The 19,107-nt window shown below is 35.5% G+C and overlaps 1 protein-coding gene across 1 annotated transcript in view; it reads right to left on the reverse strand.

Annotated features, from left to right (window-relative positions):
* Positions 1-1,664: 1,664 nt before the first annotated feature.
* The window catches only part of LOC128640304 (snaclec mamushigin subunit alpha), a 136,342-nt gene continuing 118,899 nt past the window's right edge, over positions 1,665-19,107 (reverse strand). Inside the window, exons 5-6 of the mRNA XM_053692796.1 lie at positions 18,593-18,708; positions 1,665-2,166 (exon numbers count right to left, since the gene is read on the reverse strand). Of these exons, the coding sequence (XP_053548771.1) occupies positions 2,031-2,166; positions 18,593-18,708 (252 nt within the window). The 3' untranslated portion in view covers positions 1,665-2,030. The remainder of the gene's footprint in view (positions 2,167-18,592; positions 18,709-19,107) is intronic.

Here is a 19,107-nt window from a genome sequence, read left to right on the forward strand (position 1 = left end):
AAACTCTCAGTGCTAATGTATGTTAGCTACTAATAGCTAGCTTTCTCTGCATTCATGTGATGTCTAATCATAAACTCTCAGTGCTAATGTATGTTAGCTACTAATAGCTAGCTTTCTCTGCATTCATGTGATGTCTAATCATAAACTCTCAGCACTATTGTATGTTAGCTACTAATAGATAGCTGTTTCTGCATTCATGTGATGTCTAATTATAAACTCTCAGTGCTAATGTATGTTAGCTACTAATAGCTGTCTCTGCATTCATGTGATGTCTAATCATAAACTCTCAGTGCTAATGTATGTTAGCTACTAATAGCTAGCTTTCTCTGCATTCATGTGATGTCTAATCATAAACTCTCAGCGCTATTGTATGTTAGCTACTAATAGATAGCTGTTTCTGCATTCATGTGATGTCTAATCATAAACTCTCAGTGCTAATGTATGTTAGTTACTAATAGCTAGCTTTATCCGCATTCATGTGATGTCTAATCATAAACTCTCAGTGCTAATGTATGTTAGCTACTAATAGCTAGCTGTCTCTGCATTCATGTGATGTCTAATCATAAACTCTCAGCGCTAATGTATGTTAGATACTAATAGCTAGCTGTCTCTGCATTCATGTGATGTCTAATCATAAACTCTCAGTGCTAATGTATGTTAGCTACTAATAGCTAGCTTTCTCTGCATTCATGTGATGTCTAATCATAAACTCTCAGCGCTAATGTATGCTAGCTACTAATAGCTAGCTTTCTCTGCATTCATGTGATGTCTAATCATAATCTCTCAGCGCTAATGTATGTTAGCTACTAATAGCTGTCTCTGCATTCATGAACCCACTAAGTAAATAGTAAACAGACACTTAAAATGTTTCAATACTTGAATGATGGTAATTACTGTATGTTGTTGCATGTAAAGGGCAGTGATAGTTTTCAAAGTATATTCTTCTTTCCCACCCTTCCTCTCTCCCATCTTTCCCTTTCTCCCTTCCTCAACTCACTGCATCCCTCAAATCCCTCCCTTATTTCTTTCCCTTCCTTCCTTCCTTCCTTCCTTCCTCTCTCCCTTCTTTCCCTTTCTCCCTCCCTCCCTTCCTCAACTCCCTCCCTTATTTCTTTCACTCCCTCCCTTCCTCCCTCCCTCCCTTCTTTCTCTCAACTCACTCCCTTGCTCCCTTCTATCACTTTCTTTCCCTCCCTTCTTTCCCTCCCCCATTTTCTCTTCTCCCTCCCTTCCTTCTTTCCTTTCCCTCCCTTTTCTCCCCTCCCCTTATTTTCTCTCCCTTCTCTCAGGGAGAAAATGGTATGAGATGCATGAAATTCAACCCACCTGTATGCAAGTGTTTTGTTAGCCATTTTCTTTTGAATTGTTATGAAAAAAAAAATGAAAAAAAATAAAATAAAATGGAAAAAATCCAAACATTTTACATGCTGACCCAAAAGATATTAAGGGGAAAAAAAGCCTAAAGGCCTAAAACTTTTTTTTTTTGGGGGGGGCACAGCATAATTTTGAGTGCCTAGGGCAGCACAAAACCTAAATACGCCCCCGGTACTTAGTCAACACATTAAGGCGGTGTTCAAGAATTACCCTTAAACATCCACCCCATATGAACCCAGTATCACTTAATCAGAAATCTGATCACTGATAGAAATTACAACTATCCAAGATACATTTGTTCATATCTGTAATATATCTTAAACTTGGTCTAATATATGGTACAGTGCTAGGTTATAGTTATTATAGAAACACCCAATAATTGTTAGCTTCGTTCATCCCGTTTGGCATAACTGTGTTCAATTTAAAGATCCAGCCAGTCTCTTTCTGCAGAAGGATTTTTTCACAATTTCCACCTCTAATGCCAGGTCTGCAATGTCTCATGTCCGCCAGACTTTGTTAAATCGGTCCCAAGGTCTTCAGTCACACTAACCAGACGTGCATTAAATTTGATTGTGCTCAAGCAAATGCGTTTACTTTCAACTTATGTGCTCAAATTAACACGGTAGCCGTATTGCTATAGTGCAAGTGCAATAAATTTAGTAAAGTTCTATAGCTTTCTTTTCACATAGAAAAACATATTGTTTACTGCAATCTTCCCAAAAGGCTTTGTCTGAATCACATTTATATAATCGTACACATTTGTCTTGCTTGTAGGGAGCTGTAATATCAATGCTAAAATAAAGAAAAAAGTGTTATTTTATTTTTATATGAAGGTAGTTTCAGAATACTTCACTGATGCTGCGCTTGTATTATGTTATGTATTCTGTACAATAATGTATCAATAAACACTAAACCATATACAACATCTCAGATATTACACAGTAGATGCTACATGTTCTTATGATCTTTATCACGTAGCTTTAACCCCTTAATGACCACAGCACTTTTCCATTTTCTGTCCGTTTGGGACCAAGGCTATTTTTACATTTCTGCAGTGTTTGTGTTTAGCTGTAATTTTCCTCTTACTCATTTACTGTACCCACACATATTATATACCGTTTTTCTCGCCATTAAATGGACTTTCTAAAGATACCATTATTTTCATCATATCTTATAACTTACTATAAAAAATTACAAAATATGAGGAAAAAATTGAAAAAAACACACTTTTTCTAACTTTGACCCCCAAAATCTGTTACACATCTACAACCACCAAATAACACCCATGCTAAATAGTTTCTAAATTTTGTCCTGAGTTTAGAAATACCCAATGTTTACATGTTCTTTGCTTTTTTTGTAAGTTATAGGGCCATAAATACAAGAAGCACTTTGCTATTTCCAAACCATTATTTTTCGCTAGTTACATTGGAACACTGATATCTTTCAGGAATCTCTGAATATCCCTTGACATGTATATATTTTTTTTAGACATCCCAAAGTATTGATCTAGGCCCATTTTGGTATATTTCATGCCACCATTTCACCGCCAAATGCGATTAAATACAAAAAAACGTTCACTTTTTTACTAATTTTTTCACAAACTTTTGGTTTCTCATTGAAATTATTTACAAACAGCTTGTGCAATTATGGCTTAAATGGTTGTAAATTCTTCTCTGGGATCCCCTTTGTTCAGAAATAGCAGACATATATGGCTTTGGCGTTGCTTTTTAGTAATTAGAAGGCTGCTAAATGCCACTGCGCACTACACGTGTATTATGCCCAGCAGTGAAGGGGTTAATTATGGAGCATGTAGGGAGCTTTTAGGGATAATTTTAGCTTCAGTGTAGTGTAGTAGACAACCCCAAGTATTGATCTAGGCCAATTTTGGTATATTTCATGCCACCATTTCACCGCCAAATGCGATCAAATTAAAAAAAACGTTAAATTTTTCACAATTTTAGGTTTCTCACTGAAATCATTTACAAACAGCTTGTGCAATTATGGCACAAATGGTTGTAAATGCTTCTCTGGGATCCCCTTTGTTCAGAAATAGCAGACATATATGGCTTTGGCGTTGCTTTTTGGTAATTAGAAGGCCGCCAAATGCCGCTGCATTTCACACGTGTATTATGGCTAGCAGTGAAGGGGTTAATTATGTAGCTTGTAGGGAGCTTGCAGGGTTAATTTTAGCTTTAGTGTAGAGCTCAGCCTCCCACCTGAAACATGAGACCCCCTGATCCCTCCCAAACAGCTCTCTTCCCTCCCCCACCCCACAATTGTCCCTGCCATCTTAAGTACTGGCAGAAACTCTGCCAGTACTAAAATAAAAGCTATATTTGGGCTTTTTTGTGTGTTTTTTTTAGCATATTTACATATGCTGCTGTGTAGGATCCCCCCTTAGCCCCCAGCCTCACTGATCCCCCACCAAACAGCTCTCTAACCCTCCCCCTCTGCCTTAATGGGCGCCATCGTGGGTACTGGCAGCTGTCTGCCAGTACCCAGTTTAGTGAAAAAATTTGCCTTTTTTTTTAAAAAAATGCCCTTTTCTGTAGTGTAGCTTCCCCCCCCCCAAGATCAACCCCCCATCCCTTCCAGATCTCTTAGCTGTTTATTTACAGCTTTCAAAACGTTACATTTTTTTACTTTTGAAAGTTTAGTTTTCTGTAGTGTAGCGGTTCCCTCCCGCTCCCAGCCCGTGCACGCGCCCGCCGCCCCCCATGCACGCGCGTGCTCCCGCCCCTCCCGCCCCCGATCTCGCCCCCCTCCACTCCACTCGGCACATCGATGGCCGCCCACCCGCCTCCCAGACTTGCTCCCACCCACCAACGATACCGGCCACCGATGTCCGGTGCAGAGAGGGCCACAGAGTGGCTCTCTCTGCATCGGATGGCCAAGGGGGGTTATTGCAGGATGACTCAATATCGAGGCATCACTGCAATAACCGGAAAGCAGCTGGAAGCGAGCAGGATTGCTTCCAGCTGCTTTCCAGACCAAGGACGTACGCCACACGTCCTCGGTCATTAACTGTATTTTTTTTGAGGACGTGTGGCGTACGTCCTTGGTCGTTAAGGGGTTAAATGTCTCACAGTGTTTATTATGTCAGTGTTTTTATATCATTACAATAGAAGAACTGACCTGTTGGGATTTTTACAGTGACAGGGCCAGATCCTATCTAATACTCTACTGATAGTGAGTTGTACAGTAATGTTGCCTTCTTTGCCAGCAGTGGGTCGAGAGCCATCAGACTTAAAGGGACATAAATATTATCTTACTGGAGTCTATCAGCTAGATTACGAGTTTTGCATTATAAGTGAAAAAGCAGCTTCATAACGCTGCTTTCTCCCTAACGCTGCTATTACAAGTCTTGTCGGTATAGATGTACCGCACACCTTTTTGGCCATCACGCAACGTCAGTACCGCACTTTTTAAAAAGTCCTTTTTCAATGGGACTTACCTGGGAGGCCAAAAAGTGAGCGGTACACCCCATACTAACAAGATCCGTACCGCCATCTAAAGTCAGTAAAACTTTTAACTAAAGTTTTAAAAAGTACACTTACACTTACTCTACCTATTAACCCCTAAACCGAGGCCCTCCCGCATAGCAAACACTATAATAAATGTATTAACCCCTAATCTACCACTTCGCACATCGCCACCACTATTAAAATTTATTAACCCCTATTCCACCGCTCCCCGACATCGTCGCCACTATAATAAACCTATTAACCCCTAAACCGCAGCCCTCCCGCATCACAAACGCTATTTAAATATTATTAACCCCTAATCTGCCGTCCGCCCACACCGCCGCTTTAATAAACCTATTAACCACTAAACCGCAAGCCCCCACAACAAAATATACTAAAATAGTTTATTAACCCCAAAACCTCTGACGACCCACATCACTAACTCTACATAAATATATTAACCCCTAATCCTAACCCTAACGTAACCCTAAGCATAACATCCCCTAACTTAAATATAATTAAAATAAATCTAAATAAACCTATTAGTTATATTGTAGCTCGCTTAGGTTTTTTTTTTACAGGTAAGTTTGTATTAAGTTTGAAATAGGAATTATTTAGTTAATAATTGTAAGGTTTATTTAGATTTATTTTATTTATATTTAAGTTAGGGGGTGTTAGGGTTAGATTTAGACTTAGAGTTACGTTAGGGTTATACTTAGGGTTAGGGTTATGTTAAGGTTAGGGTTAGGTTTAGGGGTTAATAACTTAAGTATAGTGTCGGCGATATTGGGGGCAGCAGATTAGAGGTTAATAAGTGTAGGTAGTTGGCGGCGATGTTAGGGGCAGCAGATTAGTGGTTAATAACTGTAATGTAGGTGGCGGCAATGTTAGGGGCAGCAGATTTGGGGTTAATAACTGTATGTAGGTGGCGGCAATGTTAGGGGCAGCAGATTAGGGGTTAATAACTGTATGTAGGTGACGGTGATGTTAGGGGCAGCAGATTAGGGGTTAATAAGTGTATGTATGTGGCGGTGATGTTAGGGGCAGCAGATTAGGGGTTAATAACTATATGTAGGTGGCGGTGATGTTAGGGGCAGCAGATTAGGGGTTAATAGCTGTAATGTAGGAAGCGGCAATGTTAGGGGCAGCAGATTAAGGGTTAATAACTGTAATGTAGGTAGCGGCAATGTTAGGGGCAGCAGATTAGGGGTTAATAACTGTAATGTAGGTAGCGGCAATGTTAGGGGCAGCAGATTAGGGGTTAATAACTGTATGCAGGTGGCGGCGATGTTAGGGGCAGCAGATTAGGGGTTAATAACTGTAATGTAGGTGGCGGCGATGTTAGGGGCAGCAGATTTGGGGATAATAACTGTAATGTAGGTAGCGGCAATGTTAGGGGCAGCAGATTAGGGGTTAATAAGTGTAGGTAGGTAGCGGCAATGTTAGGGGCAGCAGATTAGGGGTTAATAACTGTATGTAGGTGGCGGCAATGTTAGGGGCAGCAGATTAGTGGTTAATAACTGTAATGTAGGTGGCGGCAATGTTAGGGGCATCAGATTTGGGGTTAATAACTGTAATGTAGGTAGCGGCAATGTTAGGGGCAGCAGATTAGGGGTTAATAAGTGTAGGTAGGTAGCGGCAATGTTAGGGGCAGCAGATTAGGGGTTAATAACTGTATGTAGGTGGCGGCAATGTTAGGGGCAGCAAATTAGGGGTTAATAACTGTATGTAGGTGGCAGTGATGTTAGGGGCAGCAGATTAGGGGTTAATAAGTGTATGTAGGTGGCGGTGATGTTAGGGGCAGCAGATTAGGGGTTAATAACTATATGTAGGTGGCGGTGATGTTAGGGGCAGCAGATTAGGGGTTAATAGCTGTAATGTAGGAAGCGGCAATGTTAGGGGCAGCAGATTAAGGGTTAATAACTGTAATGTAGGTAGCGGCAATGTTAGGGGCAGCAGATTAGGGGTTAATAACTGTAATGTAGGTAGCGGCAATGTTAGGGGCAGCAGATTAGGGGTTAATAACTGTATGCAGGTGGCGGCGATGTTAGGGTCAGCAGATTAGGGGTTAATAACTGTAATGTAGGTGGCGGCGATGTTAGGGGCAGCAGATTTGGGGTTAATAACTGTAATGTAGGTAGCGGCAATGTTAGGGGCAGCAGATTAGGGGTTAATAAGTGTAGGTAGGTAGCGGCAATGTTAGGGGCAGCAGATTAGGGGTTAATAACTGTATGTAGGTGGCGGCAATGTTAGGGGCAGCAGATTAGTGGTTAATAACTGTAATGTAGGTGGCGGCAATGTTAGGGGCATCAGATTTGGGGTTAATAACTGTAATGTAGGTAGCGGCAATGTTAGGGGCAGCAGATTAGGGGTTAATAAGTGTAGGTAGGTAGCGGCAATGTTAGGGGCAGCAGATTAGGGGTTAATAACTGTATGTAGGTGGCGGCAATGTTAGGGGCAGCAGATTAGGGGTTAATAACTGTATGTAGGTGGCGGTGATGTTAGGGGCAGCAGATTAGGGGTTAATAAGTGTATGTAGGTGGCGGTGATGTTAGGGGCAGCAGATTAGGGGTTAATAACTATATGTAGGTTGCGGTGATGTTAGGGGCAGCAGATTAGGGGTTAATAGCTGTAATGTAGGAAGCTGCAATGTTAGGGGCAGCAGATTAAGGGTTAATAACTGTAATGTAGGTAGTGGCAATGTTAGGGGCAGCAGATTAGGGGTTAATAACTGTAATGTAGGTAGCGGCAATGTTAGGGGCAGCAGATTAGGGGTTAATAACTGTATGCAGGTGGCGGCGATGTTAGGGGCAGCAGATTAGGGGTTAATAACTGTAATGTAGGTGGCGGCGATGTTAGGGGCAGCAGATTAGGGGTTAATAACTGTAATGTAGGTGGCAGCGATGTTAGGGGCAGCAGATTAGAGGTTAATAACTGTATGTAGGTTGTGGCGATGTCAGGGGCGGCAGATTAGGGGTTAATAGCTGTAATGTAGGTGGCGGCGATGTTGGGGCAGCAGATTAGGGGTTAATAACTGTAATGTAGGTAGCGGCAATGTTAGGGGCAGCAGATTAGGGGTTAATAACTGTAATGTAGGTGGCAGAGATGTTAGGGGCAGCAGATTAGTGGTTAATAACTGTAATGTAAGTGGCGGCGATGTTAGAGGCAGCAGATTAGGGATTAATAAGTGTAATGTAAGTGGCGGCAATGTTAGGGCCAGCAGATAAGGGGTTATTAACTGTATGTAGGTTGCAGCAATGTCAGGGGCGGCAGATTAGGGGTGTTTAGACGTGGTTTTTATGTTAGGGTGTTAGGTTTAAACGTAACTTTTTATTTCCCCATAGACATCAATGGGACTGTTTTACGGAGCTTTTGTTTCCGCGATCGCTGGCGTTAGGCTTTTTTTGCCGGCTCTCCCCATTGATGTCTATGGGGAAATCGTGCTTGAGCACGTCAAAGCAGCGCTTAATTTCGATGCGGTATGGAGCTCAACGCTACCATTTCGCCCGCACAAGCCTGCTTTTTTAAAACATGTAATAGCAGCGCTATAGGGAGGTGAAATAACGCTGAAAATGTTGCGGTTGTTGATTTCCCTATAGTGCTCGAAACTTGTAATCTGGCTGTATGTGAATTAATCGATTACTCCAGACGAAACTTTAAAGATTACATCTACTTGTTATTCTCAGACTAATCTTTTCTTTGAATCCATCATTCTACCAAACATTTATTTAGTGTTTATTGTCCCTTTAAAGGTTTTTTTTTGTAAATAAATAATTTAAAAAATATTTAAACAAAAAAGTGATTGACCCCTGTGTAACCCACACAAAGTTACAAACATTGTTAAAATCAGCTCTAGAGCAGCAGTGCATTACTGGAACCTAAGTGAACACATTTGACGCAGACACAAATCATCAGCTAGCTCACAGTGCATTGCTGCTTGCTTTTTAACAAAGTTAACCAAGAGAACTAAAAAAAATGATTATTGAAGTAAATGTAGCTGAATGGTCTATCTGAACCATGAACGTTTAATTCGGACTTTCATGTCCCTTTATTAGTGAATGTATGAATTATAGATTAGTAAATCCTTGTAAACTCACGTTATGTAGTTAAACAATAAATAAAACATAATGATATTAAATTACACAAGTTTTAGACTTATTAATAGATGTAAAACTCTATAATCATACGTATATAATAAAGAATTGTTTCTATTGTAAGCATTGTGTAATTATATAGTCACAGAGTAATCATTTAATTGATATTTATTAAAGGGACATGAAACGGATAATGTTTCTTTCTTTCTTTCTTTCTTTCTTTCTTTCAGTTTCCAATTTACTTCTATTATCAAATTTGCTCTCTTCTCTTTTTTTGTACTTGAACAGATATCTAGATAGGTAGCGTGCACATGGCTGTAGCACGACATGACAGGAAATAGTGCTGCCATCTAGTGCTCTTGCTAATGTATAAGATTATTATATAACTACTGCAATCTAGTGCTCTTGCTAATGTATAACATTGTTATAAAACTGCTGCCATCTAGTGCTCTTGCTAATGTATAACATTATTATATAACTACTGCCATCTAGTGCTCTTGCTAATGTATAACATTGTTATAAAACTGCTGCCATCTAGTGCTCTTGCTAATGTATAACATTATTATAAAACTGCTGCCATCTAGTGCTCTTGCTAATGTATAACATTATTATAAAACTGCTGCCATCTAGCGCTCTTTCTAATGCATAACATTGTTATAAAACTGCTACCATCTAGTGCTCTTGCTAATGTATAACATTGTTATAAAACTGCTGCTATCTAGTGCTCCTGCTAATGTATAACATTATTATAAAACAGCTGCCATCTAGTGCTCTTGCTAATGTATAAAATTATTATAAAACTGCTGCCATCTAGTGCTCTTGCTAATGTATAACATTGTTATAAAACTGCTGCCATCTAGTGCTCCTGCTAATGTATAACATTATTATAAAACTGCTGCCATCTAGTGCTCTTGCTAATGTATAACATTATTATAAAACTGCTGCCATCTAGTGTTCTTGCTAATGTATAACATTGTTATAAAACTGCTGCCATCTAGTGCTCCTGCTAATGTATAGCATTATTATAAAACTGCTGCCATCTAGTGCTCTTGCTAATGTATAACATTATTATAAAACTGCGGCCATCTAGTGCTCTTGCTAATGTATAACATTATTATAAAACTACTGCCATTTAGTGATCTTGCTAATGTATAACATTATTATAAACTGCTGCCATCTAGGGCTCTTGCTGATGTATAACATTATTATAAAACTGCTGCCATCTAGTGCTCTTGCTAATGTATAACATTATTATAAAACTGCTGCCATCTAGTGCTCTTACTAATGTATAACATTGTTATAAAACTGCTGCCATCTAGTGCTCTTACTAATGTATAACATTGTTATAAAACTGCTGCCATCTAGTGCTCTTACTAATGTATAACATTGTTATAAAACTGCTGCCATCTAGTGCTCTTGCTAATGTATAACATTATTATAAAACTGCTACCATCTAGTGCTACTGCTAATGTATAACATTGATATAAAACTGCTGCCATCTAGTGCTCTTACTAATGCATAACATTGTTATAAAACTGCTGCCATCTAGTGCTCTTACTAATGTATAACATTGTTATAAAACTGCTGTCATCTAGTGCTCTTGTTAATGTATAACATTGTTACAAAACTGTGCTACACACATTCCTGATTTTACCTTCCTGCTTTTATTAAATTGTAAAGCTGTTTATAATGCTATGTTCTATCTGAAACATGAAATCATTGTTTGGGGTTTTATGTCCCTTTAAGAATTTTTAAAATATTTTCAGCATAAGGTTACGCTTTCTTATTGTATACGTTGTGTAATCTTCAAATTGTGACTACAGAATACTCAGTTGTACTAATGATATAGCAATATGAGTACAGTATAGGGTATTCTCAGTTGTACTAATGATATAGCAATATGAGTATAGGGAATTCTCAGTTGTACTAATGATATAGCAATATGAGTATAGGGTATTCTCAGTTGTACTAATGATATAGCAATATGAGTATAGGGTATTCTCAGTTGTACTAATGATATAGCAATATGAGTATAGGGAATGCTCAGTTGTACTAATGATATAGCAATATGAGTATAGGGAATGCTCAGTTGTACTAATGATATAGCAATATGAGTATAGGGAATTCTCAGTTGTACTAATGATATAGCAATATGAGTATAGGGAATTCTCAGTTGTACTAATGATATAGCAATAGGAGTATAGGGTATTCTCAGTTGTACTAATGATATAGCAATATGAGTACAGTATAGGGTATTCTCAGTTGTACTAATGATATAACAATATGAGTATAGGGAATACTCAGTTGTACTAATGATATAGCAATATGAGTATAGGGAATGCTCAGTTGTACTAATGATATAGCAATATGAGTATAGGGAATTCTCAGTTGTACTAATGATATAGCAATATGAGTATAGGGAATTCTCAGTTGTACTAATGATATAGCAATAGGAGTATAGGGTATTCTCAGTTGTACTAATGATATAGCAATATGAGTATAGGGTATTCTCAGTTGTACTAATGATATAGCAATATGAGTATAGGGAATTCTCAGTTGTACTAATGATATAGCAATATGAGTATAGGGTATTCTCAGTTGTACTAATGATATAGCAATATGAGTATAGGGTATTCTCAGTTGTACTAATGATATAGCAATATGAGTATAGGGTATTCTCAGTTGTACTAATGATATAGCAATATGAGTATAGGGTATTCTCAGTTGTACTAATGATATAGCAATATGAGTATAAGGAATGCTCAGTTGTACTAATGATATAGCAATATGAGTATAGTGAATGCTCAGTTGTACTAATGGTATAGCAATATGAGTATAGGGTATTCTCAGTTGTACTAATGATATAGCAATATGAGTATAGGGTATTCTCAGTTGTACTAATGATATAGCAATATGAGTATATGGTATTCTCAGTTGTACTAATGATATAGCAATATGAGTATAGGGTATTCTCTGTTGTACTAATGATATAGCAATATGAGTATAGGGTACTCTCAGTTGTACTAATGATATAGTAATATGAGTATAGGGAATTTTCCGTTGTACTAATGATATAGCAATATGAGTATAGGGAATACTCAGTTGTACTAATGGTATAGCAATATGAGTATAGGGTATTCTCAGTTGTACTAATGATATAGCAATATGAGTATAGGGAATTCTCAGTTGTACTAATGATATAGCAATATGAGTATAGGGAATTCTCAGTTGTACTAATGATATAGCAATATGAGTATAGGGTATTCTCAGTTGTACTAATGATATAGCAATATGTGTATAGGGAATGCTCAGTTGTACTAATAATATAGCAATATGAGTATAGGGAATACTCAGTTGTACTAATGATATAGCAATATGAGTATAGGGTATTCTCAGTTGTACAAATGATATAGCAATATGAGTATAGGGAATACTCAGTTGTACTAATGATATAGCAATATGAGTATAGGGAATGCTCAGTTGTACTAGATATAGCAATATGAGTATAGGGTATTCTCAGTTGTACTAATGATATAGCTATATGAGTATAGGGTATTCTCAGTTGCACTAATGATATAGCAATATGAGTATAGGGTATTCTCAGTTGTACTAATGATATAGCAATATGAGTATAGGGAATGCTCAGTTGTACTAATGATATAGCTATATGAGTATAGGGTATTCTCAGTTGTACTAATGATATAGCAATATGAGTATAGGGAATGCTCAGTTGTACTAATGGTATAGCAATATGAGTATAGGGTATTCTCAGTTGTACTAATGATATAGCAATATGAGTATAGGGTATTTTCAGTTGTACTAATGATATAGCTATATGAGTATAGGGTATTCTCAGTTGTACTAATGATATAGCAATATGAGTATAGGGAATTCTCAGTTGTACTAATGATATAACAATATGAGTATAGGGTATTCTCAGTTGTACTAATGATATAGCAATATGAGTATATGGAATTCTCAGTTGTACTAATGATATAGCAATATGAGTATAGGGTATTCTCAGTTGTACTAATGATATAGCAATATGAGTATAGGGTATTCTCTGTTGTACTAATGATATAGCAATATGAGTATAGGGAATGCTCAGTTGTACTAGATATAGCAATATGAGTATAGGGAATGCTCAGTTGTACTAATGGTATAGCAATATGAGTATAGGGTATTCTCAGTTGTACTAATGATATAGCAATATGAGTATAGGGTATTCTCAGTTGTACTAATGATATAGCAATATGAGTATAGGGAATACTCAGTTGTCCTAATGATATAGCAATATGAGTATAGGGTATTCTCAGTTGTACTAATGATATAGCAATATGAGTATAGGGTATTCTCAGTTGTACTAATGATATAGCAATATGAGTATAGGGTATTCTCAGTTGTACTAATGGTATAGCAATATGAGTATAGGGAATACTCAGTTGTACTAATGATATAGCAATATGAGTATAATGTATTCTCAGTTGTACTAATGATATAGCAATATGAGTATAGGGTATTCTCAGTTGTACTAATGATATAGCAATATGAGTATAGGGTATTCTCAGTTGTACTAATGATATAGCAATATGAGTATAGGGAATTTTCAGTTGTACTTATGATATAGCAATATGTGTATAGGGTATTCTCAGTTGTACTAATGATATAGCAATATGTGTATAGGGTATTCTCAGTTGTACTAATGATATAGTAATATGAGTATAGGGTATTCTCAGTTGTAGTAATGATATAGCAATATGAGTATAGGGTATTCTCAGTTGTACTAATGATATAGCAATATGAGTATAGGGTATTTTCAGTTGTACTAATGATATAGCAATATGAGTATAGGGTATTTTCAGTTGTACTAATGATATAGCAATATGAGTATAGGGTATTCTCAGTTGTACTAATGATATAGCAATATGAGTATAGGGTATTCTCAGATGTACTAATGATATAGCAATATGAATATAGGGAATACTCAGTTGTACTAATGATATAGCAATATAAGTAGAGGGTATTCTCAGTTGTACTAATGATATAGCAATATGAGTATAGGGAATACTCAGTTGTACTAATGATATAGCAATATGAGTATAGGGTATTCTCAGTTGTACTAATGATATAGCTATATGAGTATAGGGTATTCTCAGTTGTACTAATGATATAGCAATATGAGTAGAGGGTATTCTCAGTTGTACTAATGATATAGCAATATGAGTATAGGGAATTATCAGTTGTACAAATGATATAGCAATATGAGTATAGGGTATTCTCAGTTGTACTAATGATATAGCAATATGAATATAGGGTATTCTAAGTTGTACTAATGATATAGCAATATGAGTATAGGGTATTCTCAGTTGTACTAATGATATAGCAATATGAGTATAGGGTATTCTCAGTTGTACTAATGATATAGCTATATGAGTATAGGGTATTCTCAGTTGTACTAATGATATAGTAAGTAATATGAGTATAGGGTATTCTCAGTTGTACTAATGATATAGCAATATGAGTATAGGGAATGCTCAGTTGTACTAGATATAGCAATATGAGTATAGGGTATTCTCAGTTGTACTAATGATATAGCAATATGAGTATAGGGAATACTCAGTTGTACTAATGATATAGCAATATGTGTTTAGGTTATTCTCAGTTGTACTAATGATATAGCAATATGAGTATAGGGAATTATCAGTTGTACAAATGATATAGCAATATGAGAATAGGGATTTCTCAGTTGTACTAATGATATAGCAATATGAGTATAGGGTATTCTCAGTTGTACTAATGATATAGCAATATGAGTATAGGGTATTCTCAGTTGTACTAATGATATAGCAATATGAGTATAGGGTATTCTCAGTTGTACTAATGATATAGCAATATGAGTATAGGGTATTCTCAGTTGTACTAATGATATAGCAATATGAGTATAGGGTATTCTCAGTTGTACTAATGATATAGTAATATGAGTATAGGGTATTTTCAATGGACTTTTTCAACCTTACCTACTATGTTATTATATTACAATTTAACACTACATCCTCTATCTGAGTCACCAATTACAAACACACGTAATATTTTTATATTCATTTAAATCATAAATGAATACAAGGGATGATGTGTGAGGACGCAATATGAGTATAGGGTATTCTCAGTTGTACTAATGATATAGCAATATGAGTATATGGAATTCTCAGTTGTACTAATGATATAGCAATATGAGTATAGGGAATACTCAGTTGTACTAATGATATAGCAATATGAGTATAGGGTATGCTCAGTTGTACTAATGATATAGCAATATGAGTATAGGGAATTCTCAGTTGTACTAATGATATAGCAATATGAGTATAGGGTATTCTCAGTTGTACTAATGGTATAGCAATATGAGTATAGGGAATACTCAGTTGTACTAATGATATAGCAATATGAGTATAATGTATTCTCAGTTGTACTAATGATATATGAGTATATAGTATTCTCAGTTTTACTAATGATATAGCAATATGAGTATAGAGTATTCTCAGTTGTACTAATGATATAGCAATATGAGTATAGGGAATGCTCAGTTGTACTAATGATATAGCAATATGAGTATAGGGTATTCTCAGTTGTACTAATGATATAGCAATATGAGTTTAGGGTATTCTCAGTTGTACTAATGATATAGCAATATGAGTATAGGGTATTCGCAGTTGTACTAATGATATAGCAATATGAGTTTAGGGTATTCTCAGTTGTACTAATGATATAGCAATATGAGTATAGGGTATTCTCAGTTGTAATAATGATATAACAATATGAGTATAGGGAATTCTCCGTTGTAATAATGATATAGCAATATGAGTATAGGGAATACTAAGAAGTACTAATGATATAGCAATATGAGTATAGGGTATTCTCAGTTGTAATAATGATATAGCAATATGAGTATAGGGAATACTAAGAAGTACTAATGATATAGCAATATGAGTATAGGGTATTCTCAGTTGTACTAATGATATAGCAATATGAGTATAGGGTATGCTCAGTTGTACTAATGATATAGCAATATGAGTATAGGGTATTCTCAGTTGTACTAATAATATAGCAATATGAGTATAGGGTATTCTCAGTTGTACTAATGATATAGCAATATGAGTATAGGGTATTCTCAGTTGTACTAATGATATAGCAATATGAGTATAGGGAATTTTCCGTTGTACTAATGATATAGCAATATGAGTATAGGGTATTCTCAGTTGTACTAATGATATAACAATATGAGTATAGGGAATACTCAGTTGTACTAATGATATAGCAATATGAGTATAGGGTATTCTCAGTTGTACTAATGATATAGCAATATGAGTATAGGGTATTCTCAGTTGTACTAATGATATAGCAATATGAGTATAGGGAATACTCAGTTGTACTAATGATATAGCTATATGAGTATAGGGTATTCTCAGTTGTACTAATGATATAGCAATATGAGTATAGGGTATTCTCAGTAGTACTAATGATATAGCAATATGAGTATAGGGTATTCTCAGTTGTACTAATGATATAGCAATATGAGTATAGGGTATTCTCAGTTGTACTAATGATATAGCAATATGAGTATAGGGAATACTCAGTTGTACTAATGATATAGCAATATGAGTATAGGGTATTCTCAGTTGTACTAATGATATAGCAATATGAGTATAGGGAATGCTCAGTTGTACTAATGATATAGCAATATGAGTATAGGGTATTCTCAGTTGTACTAATGATATAGCAATATGAGTTTAGGGTATTCTCAGTTGTACTAATGATATAGCAATATGAGTATAGGGTATTCGCAGTTGTACTAATGATATAGCAATATGAGTTTAGGGTATTCTCAGTTGTACTAATGATATAGCAATATGAGTATAGGGTATTCTCAGTTGTAATAATGATATAACAATATGAGTATAGGGAATTCTCCGTTGTAATAATGATATAGCAATATGAGTATAGGGAATACTAAGAAGTACTAATGATATAGCAATATGAGTATAGGGTATTCTCAGTTGTACTAATGATATAGCAATATGAGTATAGGGTATGCTCAGTTGTACTAATGATATAGCAATATGAGTATAGGGTATTCTCAGTTGTAATAATGATATAGCAATATGAGTATAGGGAATACTAAGAAGTACTAATGATATAGCAATATGAGTATAGGGTATTCTCAGTTGTACTAATGATATAGCAATATGAGTATAGGGTATGCTCAGTTGTACTAATGATATAGCAATATGAGTATAGGGTATTCTCAGTTGTAATAATGATATAACAATATGAGTATAGGGAATTCTCCGTTGTAATAATGATATAGCAATATGAGTATAGGGAATACTAAGAAGTACTAATGATATAGCAATATGAGTATTGGGTATTCTCAGTTGTAATAATGATATAGCAATATGAGTATAGGGAATACTAAGAAGTACTAATGATATAGCAATATGAGTATAGGGTATTCTCAGTTGTACTAATGATATAGCAATATGAGTATAGGGTATTCTCAGTTGTACTAATGATATAGCAATATGAGTATAGGGAATTTTCCGTTGTACTAATGATATAGCAATATGAGTATAGGGAATTCTCAGTTGTACTAATGATATAGCAATATGAGTATAGGGAATACTAAGAAGTACTAATGATATAGCAATATGAGTATAGGGTATTCTCAGTTGTACTAATGATATAGCAATATGAGTATAGGGTATTCTCAGTTGTACTAATGATATAGCAATATGAGTATAGGGAATTTTCCGTTGTACTAATGATATAGCAATATGAGTATAGGGAATTTTCCGTTGTACTAATGATATAGCAATATGAGTATAGGGTATTCTCAGTTGTACTAATGATATAGCTATATGAGTATAGGGAATTCTCAGTTGTACTAATGATATAGCAATAGGAGTATAGGGTATTCTCAGTTGTACTAATGATATAGCAATATGAGTATAGGGTATTCTCAGTTGTACTAATGATATAGCTATATGAGTATAGGGAATTCTCAGTTGTACTAATGATATAGCAATATGAGTATAGGGTATTCTCAGTTGTACTAATGATATAGCAATATGAGTATAGGGTATTCTCAGTTGTACTAATGATATAGCAATAGGAGTATAGGGTATTCTCAGTTGTACTAATGATATAGCAATATGAGTATAGGGAATTCTCAGTTGTACTAATGATATAGCAATATGAGTATAGGGAATACTCAGTTGTACTAATGATATAGCAATATGAGTATAGGGTATTCTCAGTTGTACTAATGATATAGCAATATGAGTATAGGGTATTCTCAGTTGTACTAATGATATAGCAATATGAGTATAGGGTATTCTCAGTTGTACTAATGATATAGCAATATGAGTATATGGAATTCTCAGTTGTACTAATGATATAGCAATATGAGTATAGGGTATTATCAGTTGTACTAATGATATAGCAATATGAGTATAGGGTATTATCAGTTGTACTAATGATATAGCAATATGAGTATATGGAATTCTCAGTTGTACTAATGATATAGCAATATGAGTATATGGAATTCTCAGTTGTACTAATGATATAGCAATATGAGTATAGGGTAATTGTTACTTTTGAACTTACACTGTGTTTGGCGTTTTATCTATCCATTCCCATTCTTGTTTTTCTGTAGTTCTCAGGCCTATCCACAGGTAATCCAGACTAGTACAGGCTGTGCTATAAAGGTCTTTGGCAACGCTCTGAAAGTAAATATTATATTATATGACAGATAAACACATACAGTAAATATTATATTATATGACAAATAAACACATACAGTAAATATTATATTATATGACAGATAAACACATACAGTAAATATTATATTATATGACAAATAAACACATACAGTAAATATTATATTATATGACAAATAAACACATACAGTAAATATTATATTATATGACAGATAAACACATACAGTAAATATTATATTATATGACAGATTAACACATAGAGTAAATATTATATTATATGACAGATAAACACACACAGTAAATATTATATTATATGACAGATTAACACACAGAGTAAATATTATATTATATGACAGATAAACACACACAATAAATATTATATTATATGACAGATAAACACAT

The sequence above is a fragment of the Bombina bombina genome, chromosome 9, assembly GCF_027579735.1.
Source record: "Bombina bombina isolate aBomBom1 chromosome 9, aBomBom1.pri, whole genome shotgun sequence".
NCBI classification, from domain to species: Eukaryota; Metazoa; Chordata; class Amphibia; order Anura; family Bombinatoridae; genus Bombina; species Bombina bombina.